Genomic DNA, 17,699 nt, shown 5'->3' on the forward strand with positions numbered 1-17,699 from the left:
CATCAGGTGCCGGCTCTTCCTTACCTTTACAGCAACCTCCCTCTCCTTCACCCCCCAATTCCCAGTCTCCTTTCTGTGCCTCGAGCTTGAAGCTGGGTTCTCCATTGTGTTTTTTCTTTTCTTAGGATCCAGCCATCTCCAACAGCTCTTCCCCCAGCAATCCCTATGGCCCGTATGATAGGGGTTCCAGCATGAAGATATGGGTGAATGCTTCAGACGGGGTGACCCCACTCATTGGGGAGGTAACTAAACAGGGGGCCTGGGGACCGGTGACGGGGCTGTTGCAGAGTGTGCGTGTGTGCGCACATGTATGTATTTGCATGTGTTTAATTGTCTTGACACTTCAGATGCCTTATATATGCTGGGGATACACATGTCTCCCTGTCCCTTCAGCCCCAGACCCCTAACAGCCACCTAGCTCTATACTCATTTAATTGACTCTGATCAGTGTTTTTCATTTTCTTCTGCAGGTCTGGCCTGGAAAAACTGTGTTTCCTGATTATACCAACCCCAACTGTGCTGTTTGGTGGGCAAAAGAATTTGAGCTTTTCCACAACCAAGTAGAGTTTGATGGAATCTGGATTGTGAGTTCTTAATACTCTGAATATTCGGTGACTGATGTTCAGACTGTGTGTTTCTATATCATCGAGTCAAGGAACATGGCAGGAAGAGGAGGAGAAAAAAAGCACATAGGGCAGTCATTCTGATATTCCTTATGTTACTATTCAAATAATCTTACTGAAACATGTAGCTTAGAATCTAAATCAGATCATTAGGCCTGGAAGTAAACTCAGAAATTTTTTTTTCCCGAATCCAGCTTTTCTTTTAAAATGAATGAGTTGAAAGACATAAAAATCAGTCATATAAGCCTTATATTGTCTCAAACGTATATTGGTTTATTCAGTTGTCAGCACAGCAAGAGCTCTTTTCTTTGGACGCAGTGAACAAATTGATCAGAACCAAAGTCCCTGGGTGCATGACAAAACTGTGGGGGTGGTAAGGATGAATGTCACATACGATATCAAATGGAAACAAATTCAAAGCAACAGATGTTCAGCAAAATTTAGGGAGCTCTAGAGTTGAACTTTTTTCTATTTTTAAGAGAAGTACAGAAAATTTGAACAATACAGAAAGTTAAAAAGATGAAAGCAAAAACCCTCTAAAATGTTAACCAAAACCATCTACCATCGACATTTTGGTACGCATCTTCCCAGAACCCTCATCTGCCCGGCTGTTGGCATGGGCTTGCCCCCTCACTTTCTCTAGGTATGTATTTGTGTGTGTGTGTGTGTGTGTGTATCTAGTGTATATATATACATATATGTATGTATAGATAGATAGAATATGTGTGCATTCATAGCTGTATTGGGGTATATAGATAACATATAAGTTGATATATATAGAAGCATATGAATCGCGATCTTTTATAACCTAATGTTTTTGAACATTTTTCATTTTCCATGATTACAGACATAGAGCATTTTGAAGGGATTTTAAGAACTTTCTCTGTGAAAGCTTCTGTGGGTAGAAAAGACAGGAACATCTATTTCCCTCCATGTGCATAAGAACCTCTTTAAAGATGAAATATCTAGAATCATTTCTCTGATTTCTTAAAAAAACAAAAAAGGAGACAAACATCAGTACAACATAAGGGGGAATGTTACTCTTCCTTTGTGGTAGTTTTGCTCTTTGTCTTGTAGGATATGAACGAAATCTCCAACTTCGTTGATGGTTCCGTTTCAGGATGTTCCACGAACAATCTAAATTACCCCCCATTCACTCCTAGTAAGTCTTGGTGGTAGTATAATTAAAGTGGCAATGCATATTTGGTGTTCTACATTCATAAGGATAGATACGAACCACCCGGTAAGGGAGTTTGTGCATAAGTGTACGTAGGGAGGGGAAAATGTGAGTAATATATACAGAAAATTAGGAAAGAAAACCAAAGCACTCCAAGCTCTCCTAAATGAGGCATAAATTCAAAGGGGGCCACTAATCTTTCTACCAACAGGCTGAGCTGTTTCTAGGGCAAGGTCCAGAGAACATTCAGCACAGAAGCCAGAGGCTAGTGGTTAGTTGGTATTATTCTATAGTGTGTATCCCTCGAGGTCAGGGCTTACTAGAAAGAGACCGTGTAACTGGGCTTGCTCTTTGGATGAGGGTGAAGTCTGGTGATTCCAAGAGTGTGAAGAACAGATGTGAAATGTAGGATGAAAAAGAAGCCAGGACCCATGGCCTTGAAGGGAATCAGAGTCCCTGAATATACTAGTGAGCTCTGGCTGACCTCTGAACAACATCATCTCTCAGGGGATGGCCCCAGAATCCCAGCATTTGCTGTAGTTTGAAGAAAGCTAGAGGCTCACAGATATATTTTATCTTGATTGAGGAAAGAATGAGGTGCTAGCATTATAGCATCTTGGAAGACTTCCAGTGGGGTGAGGAAATAGGACATTGGGGCAGATGGGCCAGGGATTTGCATGGGGGTGAAACAGTTCGCACTTCATTCTCTTGGTGATGGAAGCTATTTATGTTTTCATATAAGGGAATTAAGGTAGTCAAATTGTTTTAGAAATACTAATCTGGCGTTAGTGTGCAGTATGAATTCGAAGACCAATAGTTCAGAAGTAAATAAGCTATTAACTGGGTGTGGTGCATAAACAACGAATTTTGGAACACTGAAAAAAAATTAAAAAAATAAATAAAAATTAAAAAAAAAGAAATTGCAGTCATTAATATGCAAATGTAATTTGGATCAGAGTCAGAATGGTACAATGAGAGTAGAAAAGAATAGAAGCATGAGAGAGAGTGAGGAGGCAGGCTTTTAACTCTCTGGTCAGAGGAGAAAAGGGGTGAACAATTAATTTACACTTTCATCCATTATTTCTATTCTTGGACCACATGGTTTGACTCTGTTTGCAGAATTCGGATTAAACCTCAAGTCTAACTGGATCCTCTGGCTTCTAAGGGCCTGCCTTGAGCCACATGAGCACCTAGAGTGGAAGAGTGTGTATGGGGCAGAAAAATTTATTTATATATCAGAGAAACTACTCCAAACATATAACCCTCTGACAGTCAGGAAGCTGTGTGATCATTTGCAGGTTGGCCACAATAGATCCCTGCCTAGAGTGTCCCTGTTCCGGTTGTGCTACTGGGTAGTCCAGGAGCAGGGAATGTGCCTCAGAGGCTCTCATTAACCTATTCCCTCTTCTGCCCCAGGAATCCTGGATGGGTACCTGTTCTGCAAGACTCTCTGCATGGATGCAGAGCAGCACTGGGGCAAGCAGTATGATGTCCACAATCTGTACGGCTACTCCATGGCGATTGCCACGGCAGAGTAAGACCACTGTTGCTATGGACTTCCTACATGATCAGATTACTGATCTTTGTTCCATGCCATATGTGTTATTTTTAAGAACCCTGCAAGCTAAACAGGGTTATTATACTGAATGAATGAAGAAACTACCCAGCACATAGGGAAGAAGGAATCCGGGAAATGCATATGGAATGTATAGAACGAAAGAATGGAGGAATACATGAATGGAAGGCTGGAAGAGATAGAAGTAACTTGACCAAGGGCAAGCAACTAATACCTTGTAAAAGCATATTTTAAACCATTTTTGCATGAATCCCAAACCCATACATTTTCCTCTCTGCCACACTGTATGGGGTATGGAGGGTAAAGTAACTTACAGACTTCATGTGCCTCAGGGTTTTGGATACAGGTTCAGCATCCTTCTACCACGCGGTGTATACCCTTGTTTGTAGACTCAAATTCTACAGTGGGGGAAACGTGCTGAAAATTTGCTCTAACGGTAACAGCAGGAAGCCAGACCAAAGCCACATTCATTCATTAGCAAAGTCATGGTGTAAGTTTAGCCATCTTGAAAGTTGTTTGAAAAATTACAAAGCAAAAGGTTAAAAATAGACATATAGACTTACAATTTAAAAAATACAGATAGGAGTGCCTGGCTGGTGCAGTCAGTTAAGTATCTGACTCCTAGTTTCAGCTCAGGTCATGATCTCAGGATCATCAGATTGAGCCCTGGATCAGGTTCTGCACTCAGGACAGAATCTGCTTGGGATTTTTCTCTCACTCCCTCTATGGCTTTCCTGCTGGTGCTCCGTCTCTCTTAAAATAAATAAATAATTTTAAAAAATATAGATGATACATATTTATAGTTACTTATAAAACTACACATATGTATCTATACATTTAAAAAGTCTTATTTATTACAAAATTATGACCGAAGTGTCTCTACTTAAAAACAATTTAAGTTCCAAAAAGCTGTTCATAAATTCACTTTTTGCATGTGTTTAAAATCATGCAATGTGAAAGATCAGTGTATATCCATCTATGTAAAATTAAATTTCACCTTTGTTCCATAAAAATTGTACCTCTAGCAACTAGCCTTTTCAACAAGACTTTTCAAAGCCTGCTTTTAAAAATCTTGGAAATTATGGATTTAATGAGGTACATAAAACACCTTAGAAAGAAGCAAAATAAAATGGAAACATACTCAACGGTGCAGTCTGCTTCCACAGCATCTCTAACCCACTAGGAGGGAGTTAAAAGGCAATGATCCTCATCATTGTCACTGTATCTGAGGGCTGAGACATGCTGAGATCACACACTGACTCCTTAAGTTTCTCTCCCTTTCTAGAGCTGTCAAGACTGTGTTCCCTAATAAGAGAAGCTTTATTATAACCCGTTCTACCTTTGCGGGATCTGGCAAGTTTGCAGCCCACTGGTTGGGAGACAATGCGGCCACCTGGAATGATCTTCGGTGGTCCATCCCTGGCATGCTGGAATTCAATCTTTTTGGTATCCCAATGGTGAGTCCACATCCCTACTTCAAGCCCCAGAAAACCTCTTCTAGAAAATTCTCAGAGTATGACATTCACCTTTCCTACCCTTCCTGGCCCAGGGATTTAATGTCTTGAGAACAAAGGCTTCATCTACATTAGTATGGCTCTGATACTACAACATACTTTCCTGTACTGACTTATTAAGATAGAAAGTACACCCTTGAATTGTTATCGTTGGAATATTTTTTTCTATTAAGGTATAACATACACACAAAAAAAGTACACATATCCTTCAGTATATAGTTGATGGATTTTATAAGCTGAACACATGTGTGTATCCAGCACCCACATGAGGAAACTTAACATTGCCAGGTCCCTAGAGCTGGGTTTGACATCTGTTAGTTAAATTGAACATATATATTTATGGAGCCGTTACTATGTGCCAGGTACTGAGTTAGGTATGCAGGGTGAGGGTAGAGAAAAGCATAAATATTACAGAAGCACCTTCTCTTTCCTCTTACATAGAAAATACATAACCAATAATTATGAAAAACTAGGGACATGTTAATTAAATATTGAGGGAAATCCTAGTTCTGACAAGATTATAAGGAACACAGGGAGTCAGGGCAACAAGTGAGAAGAAACATCACGGAACAGGTTGCACTTGAGTTTACCCTTGAAAAGTGGGCTTATTTTACCAGACTAATGGAGAGGTCATTTTAAGTTTGAGAAATAAACATGAGGAAAAGCAGTAAGGGGGAGAATTTGATGTGTTTATAAGGATTAGTTTGTAGGACTGGAGTGGAGAGTGGACTGGAAAGGTGGGTTGGAGCCAGGTTTTGAGGAGCGGCTAGCTAAGCTGTGAGGAGACCTTGGAGATGTTTGAATATGTGACTGATGGAGTCAGATTTAGGCTTTGAGAAGTTAATTCTAATAGTGGTATGGTCAAATAATATTGGCAGTAATCTTAGTCCTACCCATCAAAAAGCTGTTGTATGTTGGGGCACCTGGGTGGTGCTGTTGGTTGGGTGTTTGACTCTTGGTTTCAGCTCAGGTCATGGTCTTGGCGTAGTGGAATGGGGCCCCACATCAGGCTCCACACTCAGCAGGGAGACTGCTTGGGACTCTCCCTCTCCCTCTGCCCCCCATCCCCCACCACTCACTCACTCTCTCTCTCTCTGTCAAATAAATCAGTAAATCTTTAAAAAACAAAAGCTATTGTATGTCAAGTGTTTTTCTTACATTATGTCATTTATGAAAACCCTGTGTAGCTAATTAACACCCATTTAATGAAACAAGGAAACTGAGGCACAGAAGGTTGAAGTAGCTTATTCATGGTCATCTGACGGTGATGAGTGGGCATAGGGGGAGTTCCTGGGTGGCTCAGTTGGTTAAGCATCTGACTCGATTTCAGCTCAGGTTGTGAGATAGAGCCCCGTGTCAGGCTGTGTGCTGGTTGTGGTGCCTGCTTAAGATTCCCTCTCCCTCTGCCCCTCTCTTAAAAAAAAAAAGAAGAGTGAACATGTGATGTGACCCAATTCTGATCAGATTCTATAAGCCTTCTCAGGAAGTCCCTTATGGGAAGCAACAAGGGTGGGATAATGGAGGTGAGGTAAATGTTCTGTCTGTGTGTCCTTCCAGGTGGGTGCTGACATATGTGGCTTCGCGCTGGATGCCCCTGAGGAGCTCTGCAGGCGGTGGATGCAGCTGGGGGCATTCTATCCATTCTCTAGGAATCACAATGGCCAAGGCTATAAGGTAAGGCTCCCAGGAGACATGATCAAAATAAGATCAGGATCTGCCTGCATCCTCACCAAGACATCAGGCGAGCCAACCTCCTACCTGGCGCTTCACTTTGGCTAATTTGCAATTAACCAGGACCTCTGACATGCCATTAAAATGTTCTGCTGTCACAGAGTCTGGTTTTGGTACTGCTGCAGTTAAGGAGATGGTTAGTCTGTGAAGGTTTTCATTAAATTTCTGTACACTCTGACTGCGTTGCTACTTTTGTTATGAGAGTCAGATGAAGAAGTACTTCAGAATGATTGACATAACAGGTGGTGAATGGCACTTACTGGTGAAGCGATTCTGCCCAGCTGTATGGCTCAGAGGCCAAGTTTACACCCTAGGCTCCAGGTCTTTGAGGAAGGACACTCTTGGGTTCTGAAGAAGGGGGTCTGGAGTTCTCCAGATGCTTCTGTCATTCACAGCCAGGTCACAGTGGCAACCTCTTGCTCCTCCTCCCAGGCCCAGGATCCTGCCTCTTTTGGAGCTGACTCTCTGCTGTTGAACTCCTCCAGGCACTACCTTACCATCCGCTACACCCTGTTACCCTACCTCTATACGCTCTTCTACCGTGCCCACAGCCGGGGGGACACGGTGGCCAGGCCCCTTCTGCATGAGTAAGTTCACCTCATCCAAAGAGCTTTTGTTAATGTGGGTGGCAACATGGACTGTTTGATCAAATACCAGCGTGAATATTGAGACACTTTGAATGGTTATTCAGATACATGTGTATTTTTTTAACTGAGTTACGCAGCCTCCATACTGTTCTAGAGGTATATTTAAATGGTATAGTCTGTTCCCTTTTGGGGATAGAAGTAGACTAAAACTTTGGGGCTTTGGGGTATTTTTTCTGCCACCAATTAATTCTTTATCTTACACAAATCATTTAAGTTCTGTAATCCTTCGTTGCTTGATTCTTTTTTTTTTTAAAGATTTTATTCATTTGTTTGAGAGACAGTGAGAGAGAGCATGAGCGAGGAGAAGGTCAGAGGGAGAAGCAGACTCCTTGTAGAGCTGGGATCCCGATGCGGGACTCAATCCTGGGATTTCGGGATCATGACTTGAGCAGAAGGCAGTCATCCAACCAACTGAGCCACCCAGGCGTCCTTTGTTTTTTGATTCTTAATTTAAAAGTTTTGATAGTGTGAACAGGACAGTATCTTCTGTAATGCACCGTGTTCAGGCCCTGGGATGAACCTGTCGTTTACACATGAATAAGAATATTACAGAGGAGACCCTTGGGTGGCTCAGCCAGTTGAGTGTCTGCCTTCAACTTGGGTTATGATCCCAGAGTCCTGGACTCCCTGCTCAGCGAGGAGCCTGCTTCTCCCTCTGCCTACCACTCCTCCTGCTCATGCTCTCCATCTCTCTCTCTCTCTCTCTCTCTCTCTCTCTCTGGCAAATGGATAAATAAAAATCTTTTTTAAAAAAACAATACTACAGAAGATTTCTAGAATTCCAGAATTTTTACTGCCAGCCAATGAGCATCTCCAACTTAATTCTGAATAAAGCCACTTAAGAGTCTTTTCATATGAAAATGCAGTTAACTCCCTCAGTTGTCTGACATTCTAGGCTCTCAGGCACCTATCTGCTATTAGTATTATTATTATTACTATTATTGCTATTATTATACATTCATTATTTTGAGTCCATTTTTACCGCCTCCTGGAATTCCCTGTTGAAAGGCAGCTGCCCGAAAAGCGAAAAGAGTAGAATTTTAAATTATCTGCTATGTGCCATGATCACATTCAGTTCCTTCTTGATAATCTTGTGAAGTTTGGGGAGGTATTGCTTGCTACGCTTATTTTATTTAAAGGGGCAGATGGTGATCAGACTTGGAGTCCGGATCCCGCCCAGCATTCATCTAGCCCGGGAGAAGCGTCTGGCCAAAGAGAAGAAAAGGAGAATGCCTGGGTCGGGGAAAGTGGATCTGCCTCCCAGGGCTCAGACGCAGGACTTGAGCAGGTGTCCCAGAATAATGCGGAGGGTTACCACAGACAGGTGGCCTGCATGTTTTAGACAGTTGCGGGGAGAGAGTTGTCAGGAAGCCTTGGCCCGGATCTCAGCGAATGTCTCTCTGTCTCCAGGTTCTATGGGGACAGCAGTACGTGGGATGTGCACCAGCAGTTTTTATGGGGCCCTGGGCTCCTGATCACTCCGGTTCTGGATGAGGTAAGTGTCCCACAGAGGCACCCGGAGGGTCTCTGCTTCTATTTCTGCTACCCTCCAAACTCTTCTATTCCTAGGCCCATTTTTCTTCTCTTTATTCCAAGCCTGAGTCCAGCCTCCACGCCTGAGCTGGCACTGAGGACAGCATGCTGAGGTTTGGGGAAGTTGGAGATGGGTTACATAGGAGTCTTTTTTTTTTTTTTTTTTCTAACCAAGTTCCCAATAAGTGTAGAAGCATCTGCTGGTGGCTCTGGGTTTGGGAATAGTCCTATTCATCATCAGAGTCTCCTGGTAGATCCTACTTGCTCTGTGAGGTAGAGGCAGAATGGAGCAGGGACCCAGCACTGTCTTTAAGGTTGGGTGGAATCGGGGTGTGATTGTTGCCTCTGCCTCTTAGCACCATGTGGCCTGGGGCAAGTGCCTCAGCTGGAAAGGAGAGATCATGAGAGTATCTGCCACCAGAGACAGGTGAGAGGATTACATGCGTTCATGTAAAGCTGGAATTTTTACCACAACATGTATTTCCATATTATTATTATTCCTAATGTGATTCCACTGGGATTTTCCCTTGTGTTGCAAATTATTGCTTCTGTTATTCCTGTTAGAAGAAAGGCACGATTGGATAACAGAGAAAAGAAAGGCCACTTATGCTCTCTCAGTATACGGTTAAGAAACTCCCTTGGGAGTGCTAAGAAATCCATTTTATCCCCTTCAGAGGCCGAGTCACAAAGAACAATATTTTGTTTCAATTTCAGGGTGCAGAGAAAGTGACGGCATATATGCCTGATGCTGTCTGGTACGATTATGAGACTGTAAGTAGCTTTGACTTTTCTTAACTCCTCAAGACCACAGCTGCATAGATAAGATGCCTCCCTGGTTAGAGGAAGATCTGTCCACACCCTGAAGAGGGTTTCTGTGCTGTTTCTTGTCATTTCGTAGCACAGTGGGTAAAGTGAGCCTAAATCACTTCATGTTAGTCATGAAGAGATCTGGAAAAAAAAAAAAAAAAAAACCTTTTATACACTTTATTCAACAGTAAGATAAGGGCAAATATTGGAGGGTCCCATGGAGAAATTCAGCTGGGTCAGGAGTCAGCTAGCTTGTTTAAAACTATCAGTTCATCTAATATATGTCAGATAGCCTTGGCATGACGTAAACGCTCCCCCAAACTCCCAAGTGATGGCAAAAACCTGTTCTTAATTTGTTTCCTTCCTCTCGCTTGATTGTCTGACTAGACACTAAGTCAGCTTGGTGGAAAAACGAGAGAGCTGCGGACAGCTCAGCCCATGGGTATGAGGGGGGTGCCAGTGGGCCACCCTGCCAAGGTGCTTGACGTGTGTCTGCCTGCACCAGGGGGCCCGAGTGAGATGGAGGAAGCAAAGTGTGGAGATGGAACTTCCTGGAGACAGAATCGGACTTCACCTTCGAGGAGGCCACATCTTCCCCACACAACAGCCAGCCACCACCACGGTGGCCAGGTAGAGCACGACGGGAGTTCCCTTCTAGGGCGAGGCTGGTGACAAAGCTGGTCATTTCCATCCCCCTATGTTGCCCATGCAGAAAATGCTGAAGCTTTCCATGGTGTATGGGAGGAAGGGGGCCGGGGTGTGCGTGACCCTTGCATTTCTGTTGGCCCTTTCTGAGGAAGTTGTGATTTACAAGATGGATTTTGAAAGAACTTACTCCCTGTCCTTACTTAAACCTCCTGCATTTCTCCTCAAAGCACACTGGCTGCTGGAGTGGTCTTCCTTCTGGTTTTTCCCAGAACCGGTTTAATTTTAGCACTGAAAGTTTCATGTCTTGGGAAACCTCTCAGTTCTGGGCAGACAGGGACTGTTGATCACCCTACTTGCTTGGCCAGATCATTCATCCATTGTGCTATGCTCTTGACTCATTCATTCTTCTTCTAGGGAGAGGGAGTCCACTTTCCATTGCCCTATAATCTCGATTTCCCATTCCTTATCTCCCAGTGAGCCATTTCTTTCCTGTGATACAGAACAGCATACAAAAATTACTTACTCACTTCAAATCTCCTTCGTAGCACTGATTTCTTCTTTATGAGTCTTTGATTCTGAAATTCTAGACTCCATCTGTACTAAAGACGTGCACATCTCTACATGTCTCTAAAAGTCTTATTTTTAATAGACTGGGGGTTCTTTGGAGGTTAGAAATCTTTTTTTTTCTTCTAAACTTTCCTTACTACCTTAATTTTTCATATTGCAGACTTCTTATGATAATGAGGCAAAATTCTACATCTAACACCAAATGTTTTCTTTGTATCTAATTGTTCAGCTTCAGGCTGTTCTGCATACTGATACCAAAATTATCTTTCCAGAATGAAGATTTTTTTTTTTCCTTGTTGCGCTCCTGTGTGGAGTCCAAATTCTTTCATGAGGAGGGTGTTGAGGCCAATCACAATCTGGTTGCAAGTTAACTGTGCCTCTGGAGACATCTGAGTGCACTCCCGTAGACCAGCCATGCCCAAAGCCGGATGTTCCCAGACATACCCATCTATTGGACGGCATTTGGGCTTCTGTACTTCTTAGCCCCTCCAACATCCTTTGCCTGGTGCATTCTTAATGACTTTCCAAATTAAAGATTTCATTTGCAAGAAAGCTTCCTTAATTCTTCCAGCAGAGGGAGTGATGCCACTCCAAACTTTTTTTTTTTTTTTTTTTTATCCTTCTTTTGTATACTGTTCAATATTATTTTGTGCCTTAGCTGAGAAAATTCTGTCTAAAATCCTTTGGAAAGTCCAAATTATTGTTCATTGTTTCTGCCAACTTTCCTTCATTACCTGGTATGTTTAGTAATGTTTTTGTCTTTCAAGTGTAATGATCTTAAGGATCCAGACATGGGTCTCATTCCTTCAGAGAGGATTTGCCTCTTTTCTTCAGTTGCAAGTCAGGACTGCTGTCAGCTTGAGGTCATCTGAAGCAGCATTTAAGTATCATGTGTTGGGTGGGTCTTTCAGGGTGCCTGGTGTCCCCCAGAATATTTAGTCAGCCACACTGCTGGAAGTGCCATTTTAGACTCCTGTAAGTCTTTTGACTTTTGTGTCACTCTACTTTCTGCCTTGAGTATGCAGTGAACATGTTTAATCCTTCTCATAATATTTAAGCTCATCAATGGAGTTGTGATCTATTCATCTTTGTATTTCTTAGACTTGCTAAAAAACAAGAGCTACTTAATACATGTGTGTTAAAAGAGAAAGCAGGTGATTTGACTGATAACGGAACCTGCCTTGCATAGGGCACAGTGGGGGGCTGACCTGGGAAAGAGCAGAAAGTATGATGTTAGTGACGGACCAGTGGGAGCAGGAAACTGGGAGGGGGTCTGGGGAGCGGTGACACAAGGAGAGATTAAATGTCAAATGGCTCTTTCTCTCTTTCTCTCCACCCATGTACTTACCACCTTTTTGAGCCATGTTTTGTGTTTCATATTTTAAATTATAAAGAAGATAACTATTGTGTTTTATATTCCTCTCTAAATGAATTAATAATAAATAATCAGATTAGGAAAATTGCTATTAAATAGGTGGGATTTATTGTATTTTATTGCCTTCTGAGTAAAAATGGAGTCACTTTCTTTGTCAGGAAATATATCCCCCTAACTATAGTTAAAACGTCCCCTGCACAAACTCTAAAATTAGGCTGAACCAATTATTGTGTAGAATGTCTTTCTCTTCTAATAGTCTGTATTCTAAGTAATAGTTGCTTCAGCAACTTTTATAGTAGCAATTGCAATGATTCTGACACTTAAATTCTTGCTTCTTACATAGATGTTTATTGCTAATGTTTGCAGTATTTCTGTCTCCTGTGATGTTACTGATTCTGGAGAAAGATGCGCCTGTTGTTTTGCTTTTGTGTCTGGAGAAAAGCCAAGCCATCTCCTGCTAATAACCTTTCCCATTTGGAATCTGATAGCAGGGGCACCTGGGTGGTGTAGTTGGTGAAGCATCCAACTCTTGGTTTAGGCTTAGGTTGTGATCTCAGGGTTGTGGGGTCGAGCACCTTGTTGGGACCAGCGTTCAGGAGGGAGTCTGTTTGGCATTGTCACTCTCTCCCCCTCTGCCTCTCCTGCTTGTGTGTTCTCTCTCTCTCTCTCTCTTAAACTGATTTTGGTTGGGGTGCAAAAAAAAAAAAAAGAAAGGGAAAGAAAGCTGATGGCAACATTCCCAGCTCATTTTCATTTGGCAAAGTTCTTTGAGACATAAGTGTTTCTCTCCTTCCTAAACCTTGTTTCCAACAGCCGCCGGAACCCTCTGGGTCTTATCATTGCCCTAGATGATAACAAAGAAGCAAAAGGCGAACTTTTCTGGGATGATGGGGAAACTAAAGGTGAGCACTGTTAATGACAACCTGCGTCTGTGAGTGACTCCCACTGGTCAACCAGCCAGCGGTAGACTCTCCCCAGGCACAGCAGCGCTATTCACTCAAGAGGAAAATTTTCATGTGGGTTGCACTGTTCGTGGTTAGTGGTAGATGGACCACAGATGGAGGGAAAACATATTTTCTACTTCTTAGCATGCTCCCCTCAGACAGGCAATATATACAGGCTCTCATTTTATTGTCAACAGGCATCTGAAAAAGATGTTTTCGAGACTGTTCCTGCCATTGTAGATCTCTTCCCCCAAAATACTTGTGCACAAAAAGTCAGTGATAGGAAACACACACCATGGCGGCGAGGCAGGGTGAGAGCGTGCTCTTCTCATGAGCCTGTATCCAGACATGCTTCTTTGTGTATTCTTCTGGCTCCAGTATACTAACAACTCTCGGTGCCCAGGCTTAGGCAATAGGTTCACTTGAGGCATATGCCTTGGAAGCACTTGGAAGGGAATCATTTCAAGAGTAAGTAGGAATGAAAAGGGAAAACAGTGGCCTGGCCTTGGAGACTCTGTCTCTAATCTTATCGTTCTCAAGATGAAGCTTTCAGTACAGCCCAGGGGTGATGGCTTCTTCAGTAGTGGGCAGGGCAGAGGCTGACTCACCTTTCTCGCACTTCCAGATACTGTGGCCAATCAAGTTTATCTCTTTTGTGAGTTTTCTGCCACCCAAGTAAGTAGCACATTTTTATGATTCTTAGGTGTGGGCTTTTCTCTGACAGCTTATGTGTGTTTGTGTATGTGTGAAATTACATTTATGGCCTCATATGCCTTTATGACTGTAGGTGAGCATGTTTCTGCTTTCTTTTGGAAGATAAAAGAACTTTGTTTTTATTATTATTTGTTTTTATTTTAATTCCAGTTAGTTACCATGCAGTGTTATATTAGTTTGAGGTGTACAATATAGTTATTCAGCACTTCCGTAGATCACCCAGTGCTTAGATGGGGACGTTTCAATTTATGACTTAATTCCCAATAATTGAATCATCCATGTTGGTAAAAAAAGAGACAGTGATATGGTTAAATCACAGTAGTCAGCCTTTTAAAAAAAATTCTCTGTGTGTGTTTCTCTCTTTCTTCTTCACTCAGGGGAGTATTAAAAAAAATGCTTGTACTCCTTGAGCACATGTTAGTAGAGATAGCTAAGAGGCATTTGAAGCAGTTTTGGGTATCTGGTCTAGGATAGACTATTTGAGTGACTTGACAACCAATCATCAGAACTTTGTGCTTAACTGTTTTGCAGAACCACTTGGATGTGAAGATTTTGCAGTCAACGTACAAAGACCCCAATAATTTAGTATTTAAAGAGATTAAAATTCTTGGGACCCAGGAACCTACCAATGTTACCGTGAAACACAATGGTGTCCCAAGTCAGATTTCTCCTAATGTCACTTATGATTCTAACCTACAGGTAAAAATCCATTTTGTTGAGATAGTTTATCAAGAATTTATAGCTTATCGTGTTCCTTCTTGCCAAAGTCACAAGGGTTCCTGAAGGACCAGGGCACACTCTGAGGTCTGAGGTGGGGAAGTCAGAGGGTTAGGAGAGAAAAAAGCAAGGGTTAAGCCAGAGCTAGAATGGATCAGGGAGCTGCTGAGAAGCTGGAATAAGATGGCTGAAGCTAGAAAGGCAAAGTGGGAGGTGGGATCCCTATAATTAAAAATTTGAAGTGCGTTTTTCTTTACTGTGTTCAGATACATAGATTTTTTTCGCTCACACATACATTGTAAAAAATATTTCAAGTCAAAGACTCCGACCAGCTTAGCTAATGGCTACTCATTGGTTGGATAGTGATAAAAAATAATTTTTCATCAGTTGCAGTGAGACCTGATGCTCCTGAGCGAGTTGTAATCTGTTCGCCTGGTATCTTAGCATTTGAGGAATCCTTTCCTCCATCCTCCTCAGGTCAGGCCCTCCAGATGTTCTGGGACTGGGGGTTGTGGCTCAGCATGTTTGTGAGAGATCTTCCAAATTTGGAGAAAATAAGTACATCTGGCATTCCGCTATAATGATGTATTGATGACATTGGCCATTTTGCCTTACAACATACGCTGAGAATACCTATATTATAGAGTTAGAAATAAAGCACAGTTGACCCTTGAACAGCATGAGGGGCACTGAACCCCCCACCCATGCTATCAATAATCTGTAAGTAACTTCCGATTCCCCAGATCTTAACTACTAATAGCCTACTACTGACCAAAAGCCTTATGGGTAAACTGTCAATTAACACATATTTTATGTATCATAAGAATTCTGTATCCTAATCTTATGATAAAGCAAGCTAAAGATAAGAAAATGTTATTAAGAGAATCATTAGGAAGAGAAAGCATTTGCAGTTCTGTACTGTATTTATTGAAAAAAACAAACCAAACATGCATATAAGTGGCCTGGACAGTTCAAACCCATGTTGTTCAAAGGACAACTTATTGTATGGTTAGTTATGTGCACTGCAAAGTGCAAGCCATTTGAGAGGTGCATATATTAAAAAAAACTCAATAAATATTTGTTATATTAATTAATATAAGAGTGAAAGAATTGTTGGTGCTTGAATTTGGGTGGTGGGGAAACACAGTTTATACACAGAAATTTACCAGGAAGGGGACAGACAGTCCAAACAACACAGAGGAAATATTTACTGATATTATACCTAATTTAATGTTCAAAGTCTAATGGCACAGCTGAGCAAAGCTGTTGGAGAAGTCAGGGTTTGAGCTGGACTTTGAGTGAGGGTGTTATCAGATAGATATTCATTCAGCTAACGAGTGATAGGAAATGGAGCAAAATGGGACTTTGAACAAATTGGGATTTTCTTCTTCATGCAATAAGTTTAGAAAGTGGTCAGTAGCCAGCTTTGGTTCAATGGCTCAAGGTTGTCAGCGTTAACTGGAAATGACAGCTTAATACCAGTTGCTGTGGCCCTATTACTACAGAATGAAAGAGGAGGCAGAAAGAAAAGGTACAGGGAAGTCCCTTAAATCAAAATGAAGATGGGCCAGCAACTCCCATGGACTTGCACTGGCCTATTAAGGGCTGCAGCTATGTTACACAGATTAAAAAATTAAGTTCTTAATTATGAACTTTAATATTCTAAGCTGAAATAGTGAGTCAGAAGGGAACTTTTATATAAGGCAGACAACTAGCAGGACATTCCACAAAAAGACACCATTTTCCTAGAAAGGGCATTTGTCTAGAAAAAGTATGCAAGGTTGAGATATCAGAGTAAGACAATCTAAGGGTTGAGACTAGCTTGACATTGGTCTGTGAATATGCTGTAACTAGAATAGGGAGGAGATCAGTTCGGACAAAGAGTTTGTGGTCAGATTTTAGAGGATCTTAGATACCAAAGTGCGATCTGATTCTTCAAGTGTGTCCTATGAATCCTTGAATCCAGGCTGTGCTATTATGAAAGCATTGCTTTGAGAGTGAGATTTGTGAAACAGGGAAATTTAAGGTGAATTCAGACTGAGAAAAGCCTGGAAAAGGGGTGATTATCCTTAGAGTGTGATTTTGTAACTCTGGGCAAATGAGGACCTGCACTATGCAAATTGCTAATTAAAGAAGAGATGACAATACACAGAAAATATTAAATATTTTCATTAGTGAGACACAACGAAGCAAGGGTTCAGGTTTTGAGGCTTTGGTCTTGGAGAAATGAAGAAGTCGGGATGTTAGAAATGGAAAGGAATGTAATGATCTTTGCCAACTCCCCACTTTTGCAGTTGATGAAACTGAGACCCAAAGAATCAAAATGATTTGGCTAAGTTTCCCTAGTGGAATGGAGATGAGAACACAAGCCACACGTCCTTACGAATGTTCTTGCCACCACTCCAGACCAAGACAGGACAGTGGGCGAGGGAATGGAAGGCAAGAGCATAAGCTCGATTTTGGATGGCCCCGTGAGCTCGTGTGTGTTATGCTACCAGGGAAAACACAGGAAGGTCTTTTGTCCAAGTAAGGAAGAGGAAGGGGAATCAGGGAAAGAAAGACAATAGGTGATCACAGAAGATTTTATTTGCCTTACTTCTCTTCCAGATGTGGGGTATGAGATTCTGATAGAGTCGGCACATTTGTCTTTTCGTCCTTTCCTGCCTTACATGTAGCTTTCCTCCTAGAAGTGCCAGTGGAGTGCCACTAGGATTGTTGAGTCCTCTCTGGTCTCTATTCCCTTTTCTAAAAGAGGTTTCATATCTTATAAGGACTTTGTCCTGGGGGTAAATTTCCTTGTCACTTGCTCACCCCTACAGGTTGCTCTGATCAGGGGAATCGATCTTATCCTGGGAGAAGCATACACAGTGGAGTGGGCCCTGAAGATAAAGGAAGCAGAAAAAATAGACTGTTTCCCTGATGAGAACGGTGCTTCTGCAGAAAACTGTACTGCCCGTGGCTGTGCCTGGGAGGTAACCGTCCCAACAACACTAGCGTGCATCAAAATCCTTGACACTCAACCTAGACTTTCATGAGCATAGCATCAGGACCTATGTCACTCCTTAAAACCCATAGAAAGGCAGGACTTCCAAAGGAACCTGAGTCTGTATCTGGATATAGGAATAG

The 17,699-nt window shown here is 42.1% G+C and overlaps 1 protein-coding gene across 4 annotated transcripts in view; it reads left to right on the forward strand.

Annotated features, from left to right (window-relative positions):
- The window catches only part of MGAM (maltase-glucoamylase), a 96,080-nt gene that overhangs the window by 46,243 nt on the left and 32,138 nt on the right, over positions 1–17,699 (forward strand). For all 4 annotated transcript variants that reach the window (XM_059172074.1, XM_059172073.1, XM_059172075.1 and 1 more), the window contains 14 exons: positions 126–242; positions 471–584; positions 1,701–1,785; positions 3,217–3,334; positions 4,662–4,833; positions 6,448–6,564; positions 7,054–7,208; positions 8,679–8,763; positions 9,516–9,572; positions 10,114–10,238; positions 13,012–13,100; positions 13,768–13,817; positions 14,388–14,555; positions 17,393–17,545. In XM_059172074.1, the coding sequence (XP_059028057.1) occupies positions 126–242; positions 471–584; positions 1,701–1,785; positions 3,217–3,334; positions 4,662–4,833; positions 6,448–6,564; positions 7,054–7,208; positions 8,679–8,763; positions 9,516–9,572; positions 10,114–10,238; positions 13,012–13,100; positions 13,768–13,817; positions 14,388–14,555; positions 17,393–17,545 (1,605 nt within the window). The remainder of the gene's footprint in view (positions 1–125; positions 243–470; positions 585–1,700; positions 1,786–3,216; positions 3,335–4,661; positions 4,834–6,447; positions 6,565–7,053; positions 7,209–8,678; positions 8,764–9,515; positions 9,573–10,113; positions 10,239–13,011; positions 13,101–13,767; positions 13,818–14,387; positions 14,556–17,392; positions 17,546–17,699) is intronic.

This window comes from Mustela lutreola, chromosome 4, assembly GCF_030435805.1.
Source record: "Mustela lutreola isolate mMusLut2 chromosome 4, mMusLut2.pri, whole genome shotgun sequence".
Taxonomy (NCBI): Eukaryota; Metazoa; Chordata; class Mammalia; order Carnivora; family Mustelidae; genus Mustela; species Mustela lutreola.